Raw genomic sequence first — 21,274 nt, 5'->3', positions numbered from 1 at the left:
TATGTCATTAATATCAAGTATAAATGTTAAGGTCAAATAAATATCCCTAAAAGAAAAAGAGGTGTTAATAAGGCCAAAGAGTATTTTCTTATACACTGCATATATAGTTTACAGCATAGAAAATGTTTAAATCTATAAATGCATGTATCTATAGAATCATAGGGAAAAACACACCCAATAATGGCTTGAAGATGATACAGACTCAAGCTGGAGGGCTCCTGAATAATGTTTTAATATGCAGTACTACAAGATTGTAGAACGCAGATTTCAAAAGGTACCTTAACTCCATGCAAATTCCATGTCAATTATCTTTACTTTCACATACAGTTGTGGCAACATCAGCACAGAATCATTTGATATGAATAATCCACCCTCCTCCCACTCAAACTACCAGCATTTATTTAGATTTGAATATATGAAGGACAGAGGTATGTAAGGCATGATGTACCACCTGGATAAAAATAGCAAAAATCCTGATTAAATAATTTACAGCTTTGCCTAGAGCAATACTTTAGTATTAGAGAATATTATCAAATATTCTTATTTCCATCATTCTGGATTTTGCTAAGGCTTACAATGGTCCATAATTAGGGCTCTAACAGAGAACTAATATAACACGGAATGCAGTGTGGTGGAATGCAGAAAATAAGACCTCTGGAATGAAGAAAGCCATGTTAAAGCTCTGTCTCTTTTACTTAAAAATAGTGTGACCTTACACACTTTCTCATCTACAAAGGCACGATACCCGTAACTCAAAGGGCTATTATACGAGACAATGTGAAAGCACACATTAAAATACTTGGTAGAATAAAAAATTAAAACAAAGGAGTGCGGCACTAGGAAACTTGTGATCAATCTGCCAACTGTCCCTTGATCTGTTGATGTCAGACATGTACCAGTGTCTAATACTCATTTGTTTCCTGGCACGTATGGGCCAAAAAATGGGAAATACGAGACAAATCCACACACTCAAATATGTAATACAGCAGTTCTGTTCATAACTGAGTTATCTGAAGGGAAGGCAGACAGCTGGTTTGGGAAGCCAAAATCATTTAAACACAGACATACAGAATCTCTGAATTGAAACTCATCATTAGACAAGCTAATCTAGTTTCGAATGTTGAATAATACTATTCTGTAACTTATTTTTAATTTTCTGCCTTTACACAGATAGGCTTCAATATAAGAAACAGATATTGCTGAAAGGTTGTCTGTAATTTAGCTTCTGTTTCCTGTATCACATTTTCACTTCAATTTAGCAGCTAAGTTCTTGAGCACTTGGGCACCAACTAACAGAAAGGGCATTAGACTTCAGTTCTAGCTTTCTTCCTGTCACTGGGTGACTACTTCCCCTTCTCTAAGCCACAACTGATGTATTCTGGAGAAAGGGAGAGGAGAAAAAATGGGAAGGCTATGGAGTCAGAGAGTTTCTGTGATCTCTTCAGCCCTAAAGTTGTATGATTTTGCCTAAGGAAGAAAATGGAGACACATGACCTATTTTCATGAAATTTATAATCTAAGTGGGAACCTAGGAAAAAAGGACAGACAACTTAGAAAGTAGAGGATAGTCACAGTTGCCAAATGGTTGGCATAGAAAATAACAGTGACTACTGATTTTACAAAAGGGAAAGCTCAATCCTAGCCAAGTAGATTTCACCAAAGATCTGAGTAGAAACCTTAAGAATAAGCACATATGTTTATTGCAGCACTATTCACAATAGCAAAGACTTGGAACCAACCCAAATGTCCAACAACGATAGACTGGATTAAGAAAATGTGGCACATATACACCATGGAATACTATACAGCCATAAAAAAGGATGAGTTCACGTCCTTTGTAGGGACATGGATGAAGCTGGAAACCATCATTCTCAGCAAACTATCGCAAGGACAAAAAACCAAACACCGCATGTTCTCACTCACAGGTGAGAACTGAACAATGAGAACACATGGACACAGGAAGGGGAACATCACACACCGGGGACTGTTGTGGGGTGGGGGGAGGAGGGAGGGATAGCATTAGGAGATATACCTAATGTTAAATGATGAGTTAATGGGTGCAGCACACCAACATGGCACATGTATACATATGTAACAAACCTGCATGTTGTGCACATGTACCCTAAAACTTAAAGTATAATAATAATAATAATAATAAAGGTTAATATTATTCATTACTAAAAAAATACAACAAAAGTCAAAATTCTCCTTAAAAAAATAAAATAAAATAAAATACATGGGAATAAAAAAAAATAAAAGTCAAAATTCTCCTTAAAAAAAATAAATAAATAAAATACATGGGAATAAAAAAAAAAAAAAAAGAGTAAGCAGGACCTCAATAGAGAAGGCGAGGGAAGATAAACTACACCCTTCCATGATGCACCAGAAGTATCACAAACTCACAAATTCAAAGAGCCCTTTACATACCATCTAGGCCTACCTTATAGAGATAACCCATCCTGACACGTAATTCTAATCCTCAGTGAAACTCTTCCAGGAAGAAGTAGCTTCCAGCTGTACCAGGACACGCTGATACATTGTTGGAGCGCTCTGGTTATAAAGCTCTTCCAGATAATAAAACAGTATTTCTGTCCTTACTTCATCATGCTTTGTAAATAGACATTTATTTGAATATGTCTTTTTAAACATGTAACATTAGGTACTAATCACAGAAACTGTAATGAAAATCAACTTTTGAAGATAGAAGGAAGACTCTTTTCCTCTTTGATTAAGATGCTTTAAAAAAATCTGGTTGGGCGAAGCCATCCCCAAACTCGCCTGCTTACCTTTAAAATATACCAAGTCATCTTATTTTCCACATCAAATGGCAATGTCTGATTTCTGCCCCTAAAAAAATCACTGTTTCTGCCTATTACAAAATTTAATACAGCAGTTTATCACAGTTTTTCATCACTGTTAATATTATGTCTCTAAAACATATTTGTTTTTTCCTCCCATGAAAGGTCCTTCTTATTTGTAATAGAAACAGCCAAATCATAATTTAAAGTTTGAGGGCAATAATCCACAATCTAAGAAAAATCAAACAAAAACTTTGAACCTGAGTTACATAACCACAGTATTTCTAATAGAAAATTTTATCTTTGTTTCATTTCAAAACAAAATAACAAAATATAACACCTTTAATTAACAACCAAAAACAAGCTGGGCATGATAGCACATCTCTGTAGTCTCAGCTACTCAGGAGACTGAGGCACGAAGATTGTTTGAGCCCAGGAATTTGAGGTCAGCCTGGGCAACATAGCAACACCCTGTCTTCATTTTTTTTTTTTTTTTGAGAGAGTTTCACTCTTGTTGCCCAGGCTGTAGTGCAATGGCGCCATCTCAGCTTGCTGCAACCTCCCCCTCCCAGGTTCAAGCAATTCTCCTGCCTCAGCCTCCCAAGTAGCTGGGATTACAGGCGCCCACCACCACACGCAGCTAATTTTTTTTTTTTTTTTGCATTTTTAGTAGAGATGGGGTTTCACCATGTTAGTCAGGCTAGTCTCAAACTCCTGACCTCAGGTGATCCATCCACCTTGGCCTCCCAAAGTGCTAGGAATTACAGGCGTGAGCCACCGCACCCGGCCAAGACCCTGTCTTTTAAAAAACTAAAAATTAAAGGCCGGGCATGCTGGCTCATGCCTGTAATCCCAGCACTTTGGGAGGCCAAGGCGGGCAGATCACAAGGTCAAGAGATCGAGACCATCCTGGCCAACATGGTGAAACCCCATCTCAACTAAAAATATAAAAACTAGCTGGGTGTGGTGGTGTGCGCCTGTAGTCCCAGATACTTGGGAGGCTGAGGAAGGAGAATCGCTTGAACCTGGGAAGTGGAGGTTGCAGTGAGCTGAGATCACGCCACTACACTCCAGCCTGGTGACAAAGTAAGACTCCGACTCAAAAAATAAATAAATTAACTAATTAAAAATTTAAAAAAAAAAGGAAACAGCTAAGAATGACAGTTTAAAATATTAAGACAATAAAGTCCCTGCTTTTTCTATTTTATAATTTCTTTCTCTCTTTAGTAAAATAATTGCAGTTTTCTTACTATACCATTGAGATAAAACATTTTTAAAGTTATTGAATTAAATTGGCTTTAGAGTAAAACAAAAATTAACTCAAAAAACAATTACTGTGTGCGTACTGTGCTCAGAAATGTGACTGGCAATGTAGACTGACAGAACCAATGACTTTTTAGAAAATAATAAAGTATTTCCGATCCTTTTTTTAAGTAGAGAATTTTCTCCCAGCACATCCTATTTGCGACTGTGTGCAAAAAATCTTCGGGCTTACAAATGTTAATTCAGGGGTTGGCAAATAAAGGCCCAAAGGCCAAATGTGGCCCACCACCTGCTTAGTCTGCAAGCTAAGGATGTTTTCTTACATTTTTAAATGGTTGGGGAGAAACAGAAAGAGTATTTTTGAATATGTGAAAATTACATGAAAAATCAATGTTCAGTGTCCATGTTTCTTTGGTATACAGCCACACCCATTCATTCACGAATTGTACATGGGGCCTTTCAGGCTACAATGGCAGAGTTGAGTTGCCACGATAAGCATGTGAGGTAACGCATATGTTAATTTGCTCCATTTAGCCACTCCACAATATATATGTATTTCAAAAAATCATGTTGTACATGATAAACATATATAATTTTTATTTGCCAATTTAAAATAATTTTTTTAAAGAAGCAGCTACCACAGAGACCATAAGTAGCACTCTCTTTACACACTACAAATTGTCGTGAGGCAGTTGTGACTCACTTTTGTCTCCTGTCTGGAAGGCCTAAATATTTACAATGTGAGCTTTTACAGAAAAATGTTCTTGAAACCTGGAATAATTAATATAGTCATTCATCTTTCCTTGAAGAACTTAGTATAATGGCAGTCTCTATGAGTCAGAGCTATCAAGTAACTTACTAGATTTCTTGAATCCTATCATGATATTAGTGTTTCTTTTTGTCAAGTCTCATATATTTATATTATGTATTAATTTTTAAAAATACATTATCTGGGCCAGCTGTAGTGGCTCATGTCTGTCATCCTAGCCCTCTGGGAGGCCAAGGTAGGAGGATCACTTGAGCCCAGGGCTTCAAGACCAGCCTGGACAACATAGCAAGACCCTGTCTCTACAAAAGTAAAACAAAATATTAGCAAGGCATGGTGGCATGCACTTGTAGTCCCAGCTGGGCAGGGGAATCACTTAAGCCTAGGAGTTCAAGGCTTCAGTGAGCTATGATTACACAACTGCACTCTAGCCTGGGTGACAGAGCAAGATCCTGCCTTTAAAAATAATTTTTTAATGAAATGAAATAAATAAAACATAAAAACATTTATCAAAGTGTGCTCCACAAAACGGAAAAGGGATACTGTTTTCTCACATTGCTTCAATCAGTCAAAAATTAAAGACCTACTGCATACAATGAAGGTTGTTAGGAATTCAAAATAAATAAGATGTAATTCCTGGCTCCACGTAATTGCATTCTAGTAGAGAGACACGGTATTCCAGTAGATTGTTGCCACTAAAGGAAAAGCCAAAGCAATGACAGTAACCTTTGCCATTTCATAATGTCATACAGACATTTAAAAATATCACCTCTGTCTGCATTAATGGCAAGTTATACACTCAAACAGATAAAGCAACAAGGCTTGACAAACACATTTATCCATCAATACTTTCAAGCAAAGCATTAGCCTTACATAAGCAATTAACCTTGACCAATACAGGTATAAATAAAAATGCTGATTAAGAACTTACTAATTATCCTTCCCAACTTCAGAAGTTTAGCTGGCATCTGGTTTTTAACTATGATAAATATACACCAACTCATCATAGGTTATTAACACATAAGTGAAAAGAAAGATTCAACCAAATGGCTACAAATGAAGAACATGATAAACAAATATCATCATTAAAAATCCAAACAATGAGTTGTTTTGTTTGAAAGCCCAAGTGTCGTACAAACATCACTTTATTTGAAGGTAGAGAAATATTTCTGAGAATAATTGTCTCCTGAATCAACTTCGAGATTCAATCTGTTGTAATAAAGACAAAATATATAAATCACAGATGCATGACACCATTTCATAATTAGAATGCCAGGATCTGCATGCAGTTAAGTATCTTAGCTGTTTGCCTGCTTTACTTAACACCAGAAGAGAAGTATAATCCCAACAGCTAAGTATTCTAGCAGCTGTTGTGAGCAGAGTAGAGAGATGTGGCATGTAGCAGTCACCGCCACACGTAAAGACACAAGCACCCCGGTGACTGAAGGTTAGCCATCCTGGTGTGCCTGCCCGCTTTTAGTGTTAAATATTTAATGGCATATTTCTCCTTAATGGAACCCAGGCACATCTGATCAGTCACTGGGATCATTTAGTAATGCAGTCAAAGTTATCATACTGCCATTTCACATCAACTTTCTAATTAGATAATCCATCACTTTATTAATTCAAAAGATTGCTTTCTTTACTACTTTATAGCAGGCTACAGTAGTGAAACCCAACAGAGCTCATCAACAAAAAAGGCTCTAAAATCTGGTCCTACATGAACTTGAAACCCTCAAGTGACAAACATATACACACTCCTGACCTTTCAAAACAACAGAGGTAATACTCTTCCCACAAATTAGCCTACCAACAACAATGAAATAACAGAGCACCAGTGTATCCAGAATAAGATGGTTAACAGAACTGGAAATTTAAGATTAAAAGCTGAATATAACATGATCAACTTTGTTCTCGCTTTTTATTGAGGTACACTGTTCACCAGAGGATGAAAAAGATACACAAAAAAGTCATTCAGTAATTTTCCCTCCAAGCTGATTTATATACTTCACTAAAATTATGAGGGAGGTTATAGCAGAAATCACATCCATTATTTATGATCACTCTAAATGTAAAGGCCAAACACAAGCATGCAATCTTGAATATAATATCATGATTTTCTCTTGCTTTATTTCTAACATACCACAAAATATTAAATCATGATTTCTTATCATATTATGAATTGGTAAGATTCTTGTTTTGACACCTTCTCCACTGCTTCTCCAATTTAAAAAAAAAGAATTCTCCAATAAAAAAGAATTTACTCAGAATGAAACTGTAAAATTTAAATATCATAGTACCAAAAACACCCTCTAAAATACTCACTTTCCAATCTATGCAACCAGTACATATTGCAAAACCAGCTACAGCTAATATAATTAAAAATTAGATTTTGGAAAAGCAAGCTCCAGAGGTCACATATGTGCCCTAAAGAACAAAAATAACATGCTACCAGGAGAATTATTAATTTGAAAGAAAGAAGGAGGGAACGTCTTCTCAAACACATGTGGAATTTCTAATCAAAAAAATTCTGTGGCAGTTGCACAACATTATAAAGTTAAACCGTACTTTGCAGAGCTCCGGAAACACTAACAATGGCATATGTTTTGTGGTCAGGAAGGTCACTTTTATTCTTGTTGCTGCCAATCTAATGCCTGTTTTTGAAACATTCTATGCAACTAGTCTATTTTCTATTTTATTGTTCAGATTTTACCACATTTCTAATCAGGCTGCCAAATAAATTTTTAGAAAAGAAAGTTATAAGCCCAGAAAAAAAATATTTTTCTAGAACTCTGTACAATAATCCCTAAAGAAATCTTTTATGTGCATTTAAAAAAATCTCAAAACAAAGTCTACTGAAATTAAGTTGAGACTATCAATAACTATTGCCAATAATTATCAATGGACATTTTAAGGGATAGAATAGAGAAATACAATACATTCCATGGCGTTTCAATTAATTAGAACATGACAACTAAAGCACCCTTAATTCCATTCTTTTAAGATGCATGTGTGAGAAAGATTTCCGTCATCAAGGGAAGCCTACTTTTACATTTCCCACGTGAAATCCCAATAAACTACTTTGATACCATGGAGTTCCTAAGAATGTTGGCAACAGTAAATGATTTCTGTCCACAATGGCTATGACTGAAACTAAGCCTCAAGAAAAGACACCATTGCCTGTTTGCAAAATTTCTTCTCAAGAAAACAGGCAATTCTCAGGATCTCAAGAGACACCAGCACTGGGCACAACTGTGAGCAACCACCTGAGTTTACAAACAGTGGCGGACTGCGCTCTTGGCTAGATGACAGCACAGGGAGACTTAAAACACTGAAGTTCTATAATCCAATAAAAATACAGCGGGGAGGTGGGGGCAACAGGAGTAGAAATTAATAATACGCGTCGGACACTACTAAGTACCTTACAGTTGATCCTCCTTGCGATCTATGAAGTCGATATTAGTATTTCCATTTACAGACAAGAAAATTGAGATGGAGAGAATTTTATTTACTTGACTGAGGACAATGACCTAACCATCATATTATTCAGCCTCCCATTTAAATTTGGCCTCTCTCTAACTGAAATCTTTGTTTGTTTTGAGTTGGGGTCTCACTCTGTCCCCCAAGCAGCACTCATGGTTCTCTGCAGTCTCAAACTCCTGGGCTCAAGCAATCCTCCCATCTCAGCACACCAAGCAGCTAATTGTAATTTTCTGAGTTTCAAAGGATATATTTATGCTTAGGAGTATATACATTTTCTATATTTGTAGCAAATGTTTAGGACCCAATCAGTACACTGAATCACAGCATTTGTCACACCACGATAAATCTTTTTGAGACAGGGTCTCACTTTGTAGTCCAGGCTGGAGTGCAGTGGTGCGATCACAACTCACTGCAGCCTCGACTTCCTAGGCTCAAGCAATCCTTCCACCTCAGCCTCCCAAGTAGCTGGAACTGCAGGTGTGTACCACCCTGTGCTCAGCTAATTTTTTTTTTTAAGTTTTTTTGTAAAGATGGCATCTCACTATGTTGCCCAGGCTGGTCTCAAACTCCTGGGCTCAAATGATCCTCCTGCCTCAGCATACCAAAGTGCTAGGATTATAGGAATGAGCCACTGCGCCTGACCAATAAATCCATCTCAAAATCTAACAGACGCTGGGTGGGGTGGCTAACGCCAGGAATCTCAGCACTTTGAGAGGCCGAGGTGGGCAGATCACTTGAGGTCAGGAGTTTGAGACCAGCCTGGCCAACATGACAAAACCCCATCTCTACTAAAAATACAAAAATTAGCCAGGCGTGGTGGCGCACGCCTGTTATCCCAGCTACTCAGGAGGCCGAGGCACAAGACTGACTTGAAAGCCGGGAGGCAGAGGTGCAGTGAGCCGAGATCATGCCACTGCACTCCAGCCTGGGCAACAGGGTGAGACCCTATTCCCAAAGGGGGAAAAAAAAAACTCAAAGGAAATTTTGTTTGAAAATGGAAGTGGAGATTTAAAAAAAAAAAAAAGTGTGTGGTAGAGAGGAGAAAGGGCTTGTAGAGATGGAGACATACATCTTTTCTAAACAATGTGAAAAAGAGCCAGCAGAGATGAAATTGGCCTTTGTTTTTCATAAGCATATAAATAATCACATCTCCTGTGTTCATCTGTATATCCCCAGTGCACTTCCTACCCTTTGAACACCTTCATTGCTGTCTGTAGAAATTATCACCTTTCATTGCTCACACTTCACACTTTTATCTCCGTTCAGCCACACACTCCCCAGGGACCATACAATCTAAGTTTAAAAAAAAAAACTATGCAAATAAAGATGCAAGTAATTTGCTCTAGCCTCTCCAACCACCAGATTATCACTCAGCATCCCCTCCTCTAGAGAAATTCTGGGAGTATCCCTACCCTCACGTTCTATTACATTTAGTGCAAAACAAACATTTTAAACATCAAGCTCTTATTCTAACTCTACTGTAATTACTAAATATAACTGAAATCTGTATTCCACAGGTAACAACTTCCTTTGAAAACCTTCTCCGGAGGAGGTTGACGCATTTCCCTCAGGAGGTTGGTGGAATCAACACCCCTCACTCCCCAAGAGCATTTCTAGACCACAGTATATCACTGTTTCCCAACACCATCCTCGCTTCTGAAATTTACGTCAGTTTCTACTTCTGATATGAGGTCCTCCTTGACACCCACCCCTAGGAAAATTCCTCCTTCCTATGGCTCATGTTACTCAGTTTTTACAGCCAGGCAACAAATTCATAAGTGGACAGGATATATTTATACAGAAAACTCCACAATCAAACCCTAATTGCTATTAGGGTGTGTGTGTATTAACAATGGTGCTAAGAGTCCGAGTCAGACTAACACTGGTGCTAAGAAGTGGGCTGAAAAGGAGGAATATCTGGGAATATGACCGGGAAAATGACAAGTAACAGAAGAAATTTTCCAAGTAAAATTAAGGTTTACGCAGCAGATGCATGTTCAGCATTGAGAACCCGGTCCGACAGGAAAGACGCACCATTCTTCCGCCAGAAACTCCAGTGTTCAAAATACAAACTGCCAACTTCTCAGGCATTAATCATGAGTTTCCATTAGAAAAAGCCATCAGCTCACCAGACAATGAAATATGCTCTCGGGATTAAGAACTTTCTCATCCTCCCAGAGCCCTTTGCTTTCAGGGGAAGTGCAAGTTTGGTAAAGACATGCATATTCTTCAAGTAAGACTTTGACCTGCTGCAGTTTTCTGCCTTCATAGAGAATTTTGAGATTTAGAATTAGCCACATACTTCTACAACCCCATATCAAGAGTATTTTGTACACACTAGACCTGCAAATAAATAAATGTCTGCTGTACTTGCTAAGCAAATTCAGATTCAACTAACAAACACCTCTCAGCAGGGCAAAAGACTTGATAAGAAAAGACTAATTCTAATGAAGGTTTAAAACTCCGAAGAGAAAGAACATCTGTGTGAACTGTTAAGTATTAAAAATGACAGATATAAAATGAGTCTGAAAATTAGGGAAACCAGCTGATAGAAACATGAAGATTCATTCTACCAGTCCCTCTATTTTTGTGTGTGTTTGAAAATGTCCGTAATTTAAAAGTCAAAAAAATTAAGACATAAGCAGTTTTAGAAAAGCTCTCAGAATTCCATATGCCTTTCAATGAAAATTAGATGGACTAAAACTGGGGCGCGGTGGCTCACGCCTGTAATCCCAGCACGTTGAGAGGCCAAGGCGGGTGGATCATCCAAGGTCAGGAGATCGAGACCAGCCTGGCCAACGTGGTGCAACGTTGTCTCTACTAAAAATACAAAAATTAGCCAGGCGTGGTGGCAGGCGCCTGTAATCCCAGCTCTTTGGGAGGCTGAGGCAGGAGAATCGCTTGAATCCTGGAGGCGGAGGTTGCAGTGAGCCGATGTTGCGCCATTGCACCCTAGCCTGGGCGACAAGAGTAAAAACTCCGTCTCAAAAAAAAAAAAAAAAAGATGTGCTAAAACATAAGCTTAGTATGTTTATTATCTGCACAGAACCTGAATGAATGTAAATGAGAGGAACCAAAAGAAAAACATACAACAAGATCTTGTTTATTGAGGCCAGGTAAAGCCAGCCTTGTTGACAGCGTAAATTCAGAAGTCAGCAGCTTCCTCTGTACGAACAAACTGTCAGTCAGGGACAGCTGCATATTGACCCACTTTCCCCAGCCTAATGAACTGACTTTTGAATTTACACTGTGAAGAAGGCTGGCTTTACCTGGCCTCAATATATTTCTATGGTGCCCGTTTCTTCTCTTTGATTAATTAATTTTATACCAGAGTAAAATGAGGAGAGGAGCAGTAGACTGGGATAAAAATCTCTGCCCAGGGATCTTCACCCGGTTCCCGTGTGCTTGATGAGATTTGCATCATCACACACCATCAACATTCTGAGCTCAGTGACTCATCTCTGAAAGCTGCAGGATCTATTTAGGTTAATTTAGGATCTTTCATGAACAAGGATGGAGAAGGAGTCAGGGGGCAGGAAGGAGGGAGAAGGAGTCGGGGGGCGGGAAGGAGGGAGGAGTGGGGGGGGAAGGAGGGAGAAGGAGTCGGGGGGCGGGAAGGAGGGAGAAGGAGTCGGGGGGGTGCGAAGGAGGGAGAAGGAGTCGGGGGGGTGCGAAGGAGGGAGAAGGAGTGGGGGTGGGCAGGAAGGAGGGAGGAATGGGGAGGGAAGGAGGGAGAAGGAGTCGGGGGGCGGGAAAGAGGGAGAAGGAGCCGGGGGGTGGGAAGGAGGGAGGAGTGGGGGGGGAAGGAGGGAGAAGGAGTCGGGGGGGCGGGAAGTTGGGAGAAGGAGTCGGGGGGTGGGAAGGAGGGAGAAGGAGTTGGCGGGGTGGGAAGGAGGGGAGTGATTTAAGGACAAATTTATAAGCAGAAAAATACAAATTAAAAACATTAACAAAACTTTCACCAGAAAGTACAGAAGCCGTAGGTTATTAGTTGCTTTCATCTGATTACTAACCTATATTTTAATGCAGAAATGACACATCTAAGGCCAGTTATGCCCAAAAATCTCAAAATTGCATATATTCTACTTTTCTAGCAATAACAAATATTATGTGGGGAGAAGGGAAGCACTGTATTAAAAATTGGTCCACTTAATCATAGCCACAGAATTTTCCCCCTATACAACATGGAGAGAATTTCATTATAAAATACATGAGACTAAAATCTTCAGAAAGAAAGAAGAACTGGGATAGTAATTCACATTTTACATGTAGCAATAGAAAGTATTTTAAATTATTTTCATGGATATTAATAACATCAGTAATTATCACTGGAACATTTTCCAACAATAGGAATAATTACCACAGAATAGCCACAAACCCAACACTAGGAATGAGGTAATAATCATCATAAGGTATATTTTTATCTTTCAGTAGGTGTTCGTGTTTACAGTGTTTAACATGAAAAGAGTCTTGGGCACGGTACACGCTACTACTATAGGTTATAATTTTCAGAAGCATATGAAATAGATGAGAAAGTTTTCAGATGCACTGTAAGAAACCAGTAAATTTTGAAATCAATTTTAAATTACAGATAACCAGAATATAATGCTAAGATGACATTAATCAGAAAATCATAAAAATGTACCGTACAGAATAAAAATACATTTGAGAAAAACTGGAATAAATCTCCAGCAATCAAACCAATTACATTTAATTTTTCAGAAAACAGTAAATATTAAAACATGCCTTAAAATATTAATGGCATAAATATATCTTCAAATGTGTGCTTACAAATTACAAAATAAGTGGCAAAATTGTCAAAAGTAAAGTTTTACTTGTTACTAAATTGTGATCAACATTAAAACAAATGCAAACACACAATGTGAGAAAGCGAGGACAGCAGATCCATAGCACTGAGGGGGTGTTTCTGTCATCCCTATCCCAGGGTAAACATCAAGAAGCAATCATTTCACACCTATGGGCTTGTGAAGAGAAAAAAAAAATCAGTCATCACACTCTTCCTCCCTAGGCCAAGATAAACCCTCGGAATCATTTAAAAAAAAAAACTACTTCAGGAGGCCGGGCGTGGCAGTTCACGCCTGTAATCCCAGCACTTTGGGAGGCCGAGGCGGGTGGATCACCTGAGGTCAGGAGTTCAAGACCATCCTGGGCAACATGGTGAAACCCCGTCTCTACAGAAAAAAAAAAAATACAAAAATTAGCTGGGCGTGGTGGCTCACGCCTGTAATCCCAGCTACTTGGAATGCTGAGGCATGAGACTCGCTTGATTCTGGGAGGCGGAGATTGCAGTGAGCCGAGATCACGCCACTACACTCAAGCCTGGGTGACAGAGCGAGACTCTGTCTAAAAACAAAAAAGAAAAGAAAAGAAATGGATTTCAACAAATTTTTCATTTCAAAGACAGGCTCTATGCTTAAACAACCAACATAAAACTCAATGAATGCAATGCAACAGCAAACAAGTCCATTCACAAAAAACAATGGGATATGCTATTTTCTTCTGAGAAAAGAAATCATACTCTTTCTTCCAAGGGTACACTTTAAGAGTTGACAATGAACACACTCAGGCAATAACAAGAATATTAATAAAACAGAAAAATTCATACCCTTTTCAATGCACACAATACATTCTCTCATTCTCTACTCACTATGATAAGGGAGTAATATAAGGTATGAAGGGTCTTGAATTTCCTGTCAAGATTCTCGACATTTTTGTAACCAACGACAAAATAAGGAGCAAATGGTTGATGTATGGAATTAGCAAAGAGCAAACTTAACACTTACTTTTGCAAAGGCTTCAAAAAGGTCAAAGGCAGGTGGCAGCTGAGAGGCATCCTGTATTTCTTCTCTCATGAAATGTTGAAATGTCATTACAAGTTGCCTGAGGCCCTCTTTCTTATCTTCAGTCAGTTTGTTAATATCTTTTTTAAAGAGAAAATAGCACAATCTCAAAGTAAACTTCTAAAGGATAATTTTCAAGTGTTCAATGCTGGCTGTTAAACCAGATATTTCCTACCTTACATTGGATTTTGACAAAGAGCAAATACATACTGTTTTATCTTTTGACAACTAAATATGATGCACATGTTATCAATTAAATTCTGCCAAATTTTGTCTGCAATGTAAGATCAAACACCTATCAAAACATAAGTGTGCATATACATGAAAAAGCATTAAAACCAAAATCAATGAGGTTGTGTGTTACCAGATTTTCTACATCATTCTGTACACACATACAAACAATTTATAAGTTCTTATTAAGTCAGTAAACTTAAGCAGACTTTTCCATGAAATAATTTACAACTAAGTCATGACTAAACTAATAAATAGCATCACCTCTAAGGCAAAAAGACAGAAAATAACAACTAAAAAGTTCAGATAAAGTTCAAATAGGTTAAATTTGTCATGTGGCTAGTACATCATGAATAGAACAGGGATCAAGCAAAGCAATTTCAACTTAAGTTATCTGAGTTGAATAAACAAGATAAAGGAGCCCAGCGCGGTGCCTCACGCCTGTTAACCCCAACACTTTGGGAGGCCAAGACGGGCAGATCACTTGAGGTCAGTAGTTCGAGAGCAGCCTGGCCAACACAGTGAAACCCCATCTCTACTAAAAATACAAAAATTAGCAGGGCGTGGTGGTGCGCGCCTGTAATCCCAGCTACTCGGGAGGCTGAGGCAGGAGAATCACTTGAACCCATGAGGTGGGGTTGCAGTGAGCCAACATTGCGCCACTGCACTCCAGCCTGGACAAAAAGAGAGACTCCATCTCCAAAAAACAAAGACGAAAAACAAGATATGATGTGGCATCAACCCAAACAGAAGGAGATGGTTCTAAAACAAAAGAAGAAAAAAGTTCTAATGCCAATACTACCCCCTTTAAATATCGTTTTCAATTATACCACAAATGGGGTGTTAAGGCTACAAGTATACAACAGGTCAATTAATAATGTTTGAGAGTATTTCACTTAAGGTCATGTGTATGAGACTAGTACTGAGTAGGGCTACTGTGAAGAGTAAAACCCATGGTAACAGATGTTAATTACCTAGCAGTAATATAACAAGAAAATTTGAATACTTTGCTGTCTTTTAAAACTTGAAAAGATACATCAAGTTGAACTATAGCATAACTCTGTTGCTTATGTCTATGCATATTCTTTAGATTACTTATTCGACAGAATAATTAACCCAATGATTTCTTAAATAATAATTTATTATCATGGGAACTTCGGATCCCACAACCTTATATAAATCTGTACTAGATCATCTTCTTGTCTCCATTCAGAAGTATTAAACTGTGCAGCAAATTTACTGTATGTGCCCTGGCTAGTTTGGAGTTGAAATCACTTACAACCTTAATGAAAAGGATCTGTTGCCAATACAAAATCAAAATGAAGCCTACCTTTGCCTAACAATCAGATATGGGAAGCCTTTTAAGTCATCCCAAGAAGGTGGCTACCTACATGGTAGTTTCGGAGAAGAACAATGCTCCACACTGCCATAGAGACTGAGTCATCTGTTCCTTCTGCCTTCCTTAATATCTAAAACATCAGTAACCCTAAAAGCTCCGTGGAATCCCCCTGTTCACTAAATCACTCTTCTCTGACATCAAAAAGAAACCACAACAGGAAACCAAGAGAGAGAAGAAGGGAAACAGGGAGGAAAAAAAACAAGAAAAATGATTTTGTCAACTGGACTAATGGTTACACTACCCCATCTAACCTGAACATCTTTATTGCGCTTTACTAACCCCTATCAGGACAAAGCTACCCTGGAATAAGTGAAATAAACCAGTGTGACAGTTGTATATAAAAATAAATTTTGTTAGGTTTGCATCACATTATAAAGAAACAGAAAAACATAGTTAAAAATAAATCCGTTCGCCAACTCAGCAAACAAATTATAGAAATTTTTTTAAGATGCTGATAGACAATCACTTACTTGACTCCAGATCATAAAAGGAGTAAAGCTTCTCCGATTCTGAAGGTGCTCCATCCATCTGTGAAGGAAAAGGGGAAAACGCCAATAACAATTGCAAGTGTTCCAATATATAAATAAGTAAGGTAGAGTACCTTTGTATATTTAAATGAAAGTCCATCAAAAAGAACATTTTCTATATATTCTTTCTATTCATCACTCTTATTAGACTGAATTAATCAACTTTAAAATAAAAACCTTACTTGTATCTTCACTCAACAGTTTAATCTCCAAATGCAAAACTCTTGTACAAAAAGTTCCCATATTTTTATATTCATAAAACCCTCTATAAAATTGTATACTGGCCAAAAGAGTCAGTAAACAATAGGAAAAGGTGGGGCATGGTAGCTCACACCTATAATCCCAGTACTTTGGGAGGCCGAGGCACACAGATCGCTTTAGCCCAGGAGTTCAAGGCCATCCTGGGCAACATGGCGAAACCCTATGCCTAAAAAACATACAAAAATTAGCCAGGCATGGTGGCATGCACCTGTAGTCCCAGCTACTCAGCAGGCTGAGGAGGGACAATGACGTGAGCCCAGCAGTTAAGCTTGCAATGAGCTATGATTGTGCTACTATACTCCAGCCTGGGTAAGACAGCAAGTCCCCGTCTCAAAAAACAAAAAAACGAGAAGGACAAATTGGGAGCCTACAATAATTTGAGAAAGATATTCACACTAAAGACGGGTAAAAAAATCTGAAAGGCTTCACCACAGCAAGATTTCACAGTCTTTACTGTTTTGCCACTTACGAAAAAGGGCTGAAGAAATCACTTCAATGAATTCTAGGAAAAAAGATAAGTACTCTTCCAGTTAATACTAATTATCTATGCGTATCTTCCTTGAAGAGGCAAGTAGAAAATGACATGCTTGCCCTGTGCGTTCGTTCACAATACCCAAGTTATAAAGGCAATATAACAGAGATTACTACCATCTCATATCGCAAAGATAGAACCTCCTCCATCTTTATTCCCACAAGAAGATAGCAGGGCCTTCAAAAAGAGGCTGTGTATCTCTTCACTGCTACAGATTCCATGACTAATAGGAAAAGAACAAATATTTTTGTCTTAAGACACTCCCTGGAATAATCTACCTTCTACATTAACATGGGGTTAATTTCAGCCTTAAATAGGAATAACACAGGCATACCTCATTTTATCACACTTCACTTTATAGTGCTTTGCAGACACTGCACTGAAGATTTACATCATTGAACAAGTCTATCCAGGCCATTTTTCTAACAACATGTGCTCACTTTGTGTCTATGTGTGACATTTTGGAATTCTGACAATATTTCAAACTTTTTATTATTATTATATCTGTTACTGTGGCCTGTGATCAGAGATCTTTAATGTTACTACTGTAATTGTTTTGGGATACCACAAACCATCCCCATATAAGACCACAAACTTAATCAATAAACGTTGTGTGTGTTCTCACTGCTCCACTGACTGGCTATTCCCACTGCCTGGCTATTCCCTTATCTCTTCCCTCTCCTCGAGCCTCTGTATTCTCTGACACAACAATACTGAAATTAGGCCAATTAATAACTTTGCAATGACCTATAAGTGAAAGGATGAGCTGCACATCTCTCATTTTAAATCAAAAGCTAGAAATGAGTAAGTTTAGTGAGAAAGAAATATTGAAAGCTGATATAGACCATAAGTCAGGCCTCTTGCACCAAACAGCGAAGTTGTCAATACAAGGGAGAGTTCTGAAAGAAAATGAAAAGAGCTACTCCCATGAACACATGAGTGATAAGAAAGCACAACAGTCTTATTGCTGATCTAGAGAAAGTCTGAGTGGCCTGGATACAGAAGATCAAAACAGCCACAATATTCCCTTGAGCCAAAGCCTAATCCAGAGGAAAGCCCTAACTTGCTTCAATTCTATGAAGGCTGAGAGAGGGGAGAAAATTGCAGAAGAAAAGCTGGAAGTGAACAGAGGTTGGTTCATAAGGTTTAAGGAAAGAAGCCATCTCCATAACATAAAAGCACAAGGTGGCCAGGTGCGGTGGCTTATGCCCATAATCTCAGCACTTTGGGAGGCCAAGGCGGGCAGATCACCTGAGGTCAGGAGCTCGAGACCAGCCTGGCCAACATGGTGAAACCCTGTCTCTACTAAAAGTACAAAAAATTTAGCTGGGCATGGTGGTGGGTGCCTGTAGTCCCAGCTACCCAGGAGGCTGAGGCAGGAGAATTGCTTGAGCCTAAGAGGCAGAGGTTGCAGTAAGCCAAGCTTATGCCACTGCACCCCAGCCTGGGTAATGAAGCAAGACTCCATCTCAAAACATACATACATACATACATACATACATACATACATACATACATACATCTAAAAAAGTGCGAGGTGAAGCAGCAAGTGCTGATATAGAAGCTGCAGCAAATGATCCAGGAGACCTAACTAAAATAACTGAATTTGGCTACACGCAACAACAGATTTTTAATGTAGATGAAACAGCCTTATATTGGAAGAAGATGTCATTTAGGGCTTTCATAGCTAGAGAGAATTCAATGCCTGGCTTCAAAGAACAAGTGGACTTTTTTTTTTAGGGACTAATGCAGCTGGTGACTTTAGATTGAAGCCAGTGTTCATTTACCATTCCTAAAATGCCAGGGCCCTTACTATTTGTGGTAAATCTACTTTGCCTATGCTCTACCAATGGGAAGTCAAAACATCAACATGAACCGGAATTCAGAAGATTCAGAAGAACTTGGTTCCAACCTTCATGGATAACACTGAGGGGTCAAGACTTCAGTAGAGGAAGTAACTGTAGATGTGACAGAAAGAACAAAGGAACTGAACTAAATAAACTGTAGATGTGATGGAAAGAACAAAGGAACTGGAATCAAGATGAAAACCTAGGAAATACCCTTCTACACATCAGTCTTGGGAAAGAATTTATGACTGAGTCCTCAAAAGCAATTGCAAACAAAAACAAAATTGACAAGTGGGACCTAAACTAAAGAGCTACTGCACGGCAAAAGAAACATGCAACGGAGTAAACAGACAACTTACAGAATCAAAGAAAATATTCGCAAACTATGCAGCCAACCAAGGTCTAATATCCAGAATCTATAAGGAACTTCAGCAATTCACCAAGTAAAAAACAAACAACCTCATTAAAAAGTGGACAAAGGGCCACCACAGTGGCTCGCACCTGTATAATCCCAGCACTTTGGGAGGCCGGGGTGGGAGAATTTCTTGAGCCCAGAAGTTTGAGACGAGCCTGGGAAACATGATGAAACTTTGTCCTTCCAGAAAAAAAAAAGAAAAAACACAAAAACTAGCTGGGCGTGGTGACGTGCACCTGTGGTCCCGGCTACTCGGGAAGCTGAGGTAGGAGGACTGCTTGAGCCCCAGAGGTTGAGGCTACAGTGAGCCATGATCATGTTACTGCACTCCAGCCTGGGGCAACAGAGTGACACCCTGTCTCAAAAAGTAAAAATAAAAAGTGGGCAAAGGACAAGAACAGACACTTCTCAAAAGACGACATACAAGCGGCCAAAAAACATAGGAAAAATGCTCTACATTACTAATCATCAGAGAAATGCAAATCAAAACCGCAATGAGACACCATCTCATACCAGTCAGAGTGGCTATTATTAAATCAAAAATAACACATGCTGGCGAGGCTGCAGAGAAAAGGGAACACTTATCCACTGTTAGTGGGAATGTAATCTATTTCAGCCACTGTGGAAAGCAGTTTGGAGATTTCTCAAAGAGTTACCATTCAACCCAGCAATCCCATTATTGGGTATATATCCAAAGGAAAAAAATCACTCTACCAAAAAGATACATGTCCTCATACGTTCATCACAGTGCTATTCACAACAGCAAAGGCATGGAATCAATCTAGGTGCCCATTAACAGTACAATGGATAAAGAAAATGTGATACATAAACACTATGAAATATTATGCAACCATTAAAGAGTGAAATCACGTCTGTCGAGCAACACGAATGCAGTTGGAGGGCATTATCCTAAGTGAATTAACATAGAAACAGAAAACCAAATACCACAGGTTTTCACTTACAACTGAGAGCTACATATTGGGTGGACATGGACATAAAGATGGGAATAACAGACACTGGGGAATACAAGGGGGAGGTAAGAAGCAGGGAGTGGGCAAGGGATGAAAAGCTAGCTACTGAGTACCATGCTCACCACCTCGGTGATGGGATCCATCATACCCCAAACCTCAGCATCATGCAACATACCCATGTAACAAATCTGCACATGTACCCCCTGAATCTAAAATAGAAGCTAAAACATTTTTTAAAACAGAGAGAGGTAGAGCCTGAAGAAGCAACTGATTTTCTGCAATCTCATGATAAAACTTGAAAAGATGAGGAGTTGCTTCTTATGAATGAACAAAGAAGGTGGTTTCTTGAGATGGAACCTACTCCTGGTGAAGATGCTGTGAGGCATCATATGTTACAGTGAAATCATTTGTGAAAGGAAGAGGCAATCAATGCGGCAAATTCGACTGTTGTCTTATTTTAAAGAAATTGCCACAGCCACCCCAAAGTTCAGCAACCACTTGATTAGTCAGCAGCCATCAACATCCACCAGCGAAAAGATGATGATGCACTGAAGCCTCTAATGATCCTTAGCACTTTTAGAAATGTATATTTCAGGCCGGGCGCGGTGGCTCAAGCCTGTAATCCTAGCACTTTGGGAGGCCGAGGTGGGCGGATCACGAGGTCAGGAGTTCGAGACCATCCTGGCCAACATAGTGAAACCCCGTCTCTACTAAAAATACAAAAAAAGTAACAGGGCGTTGTGGCGGGCACCTGTAGTCCCAGCTACTCGGGAGGCTGAGGCAGGAGAATGGCGTGAACCCGGGAGGCGGAGCTTGCAGTGAGCCGAGATGGTGCCACTGCACTCCAGCCTGGGGGACACAGCCAGACTCTGTCTCAAAAAAAAAAAAAAGAAAGGTATATTTCAATTACAACAAGACAG

At 39.0% G+C, this 21,274-nt stretch overlaps 1 protein-coding gene across 1 annotated transcript in view; it reads right to left on the bottom strand.

Annotated features, from left to right (window-relative positions):
- Positions 1-21,274, bottom strand: part of SMYD3 (SET and MYND domain containing 3) — a 749,402-nt gene that overhangs the window by 561,971 nt on the left and 166,157 nt on the right. Inside the window, exons 4-5 of the mRNA XM_030812563.1 lie at positions 16,272-16,329; positions 14,115-14,251 (exon numbers count right to left, since the gene is read on the bottom strand). Of these exons, the coding sequence (XP_030668423.1) occupies positions 14,115-14,251; positions 16,272-16,329 (195 nt within the window). The remainder of the gene's footprint in view (positions 1-14,114; positions 14,252-16,271; positions 16,330-21,274) is intronic.

This window comes from Nomascus leucogenys, chromosome 5, assembly GCF_006542625.1.
Source record: "Nomascus leucogenys isolate Asia chromosome 5, Asia_NLE_v1, whole genome shotgun sequence".
Lineage (NCBI taxonomy): Eukaryota > Metazoa > Chordata > Mammalia > Primates > Hylobatidae > Nomascus > Nomascus leucogenys.
Note: the sequence above shows the minus strand (reverse complement) of the source record. Positions and strands in the feature narration are given on the sequence as shown.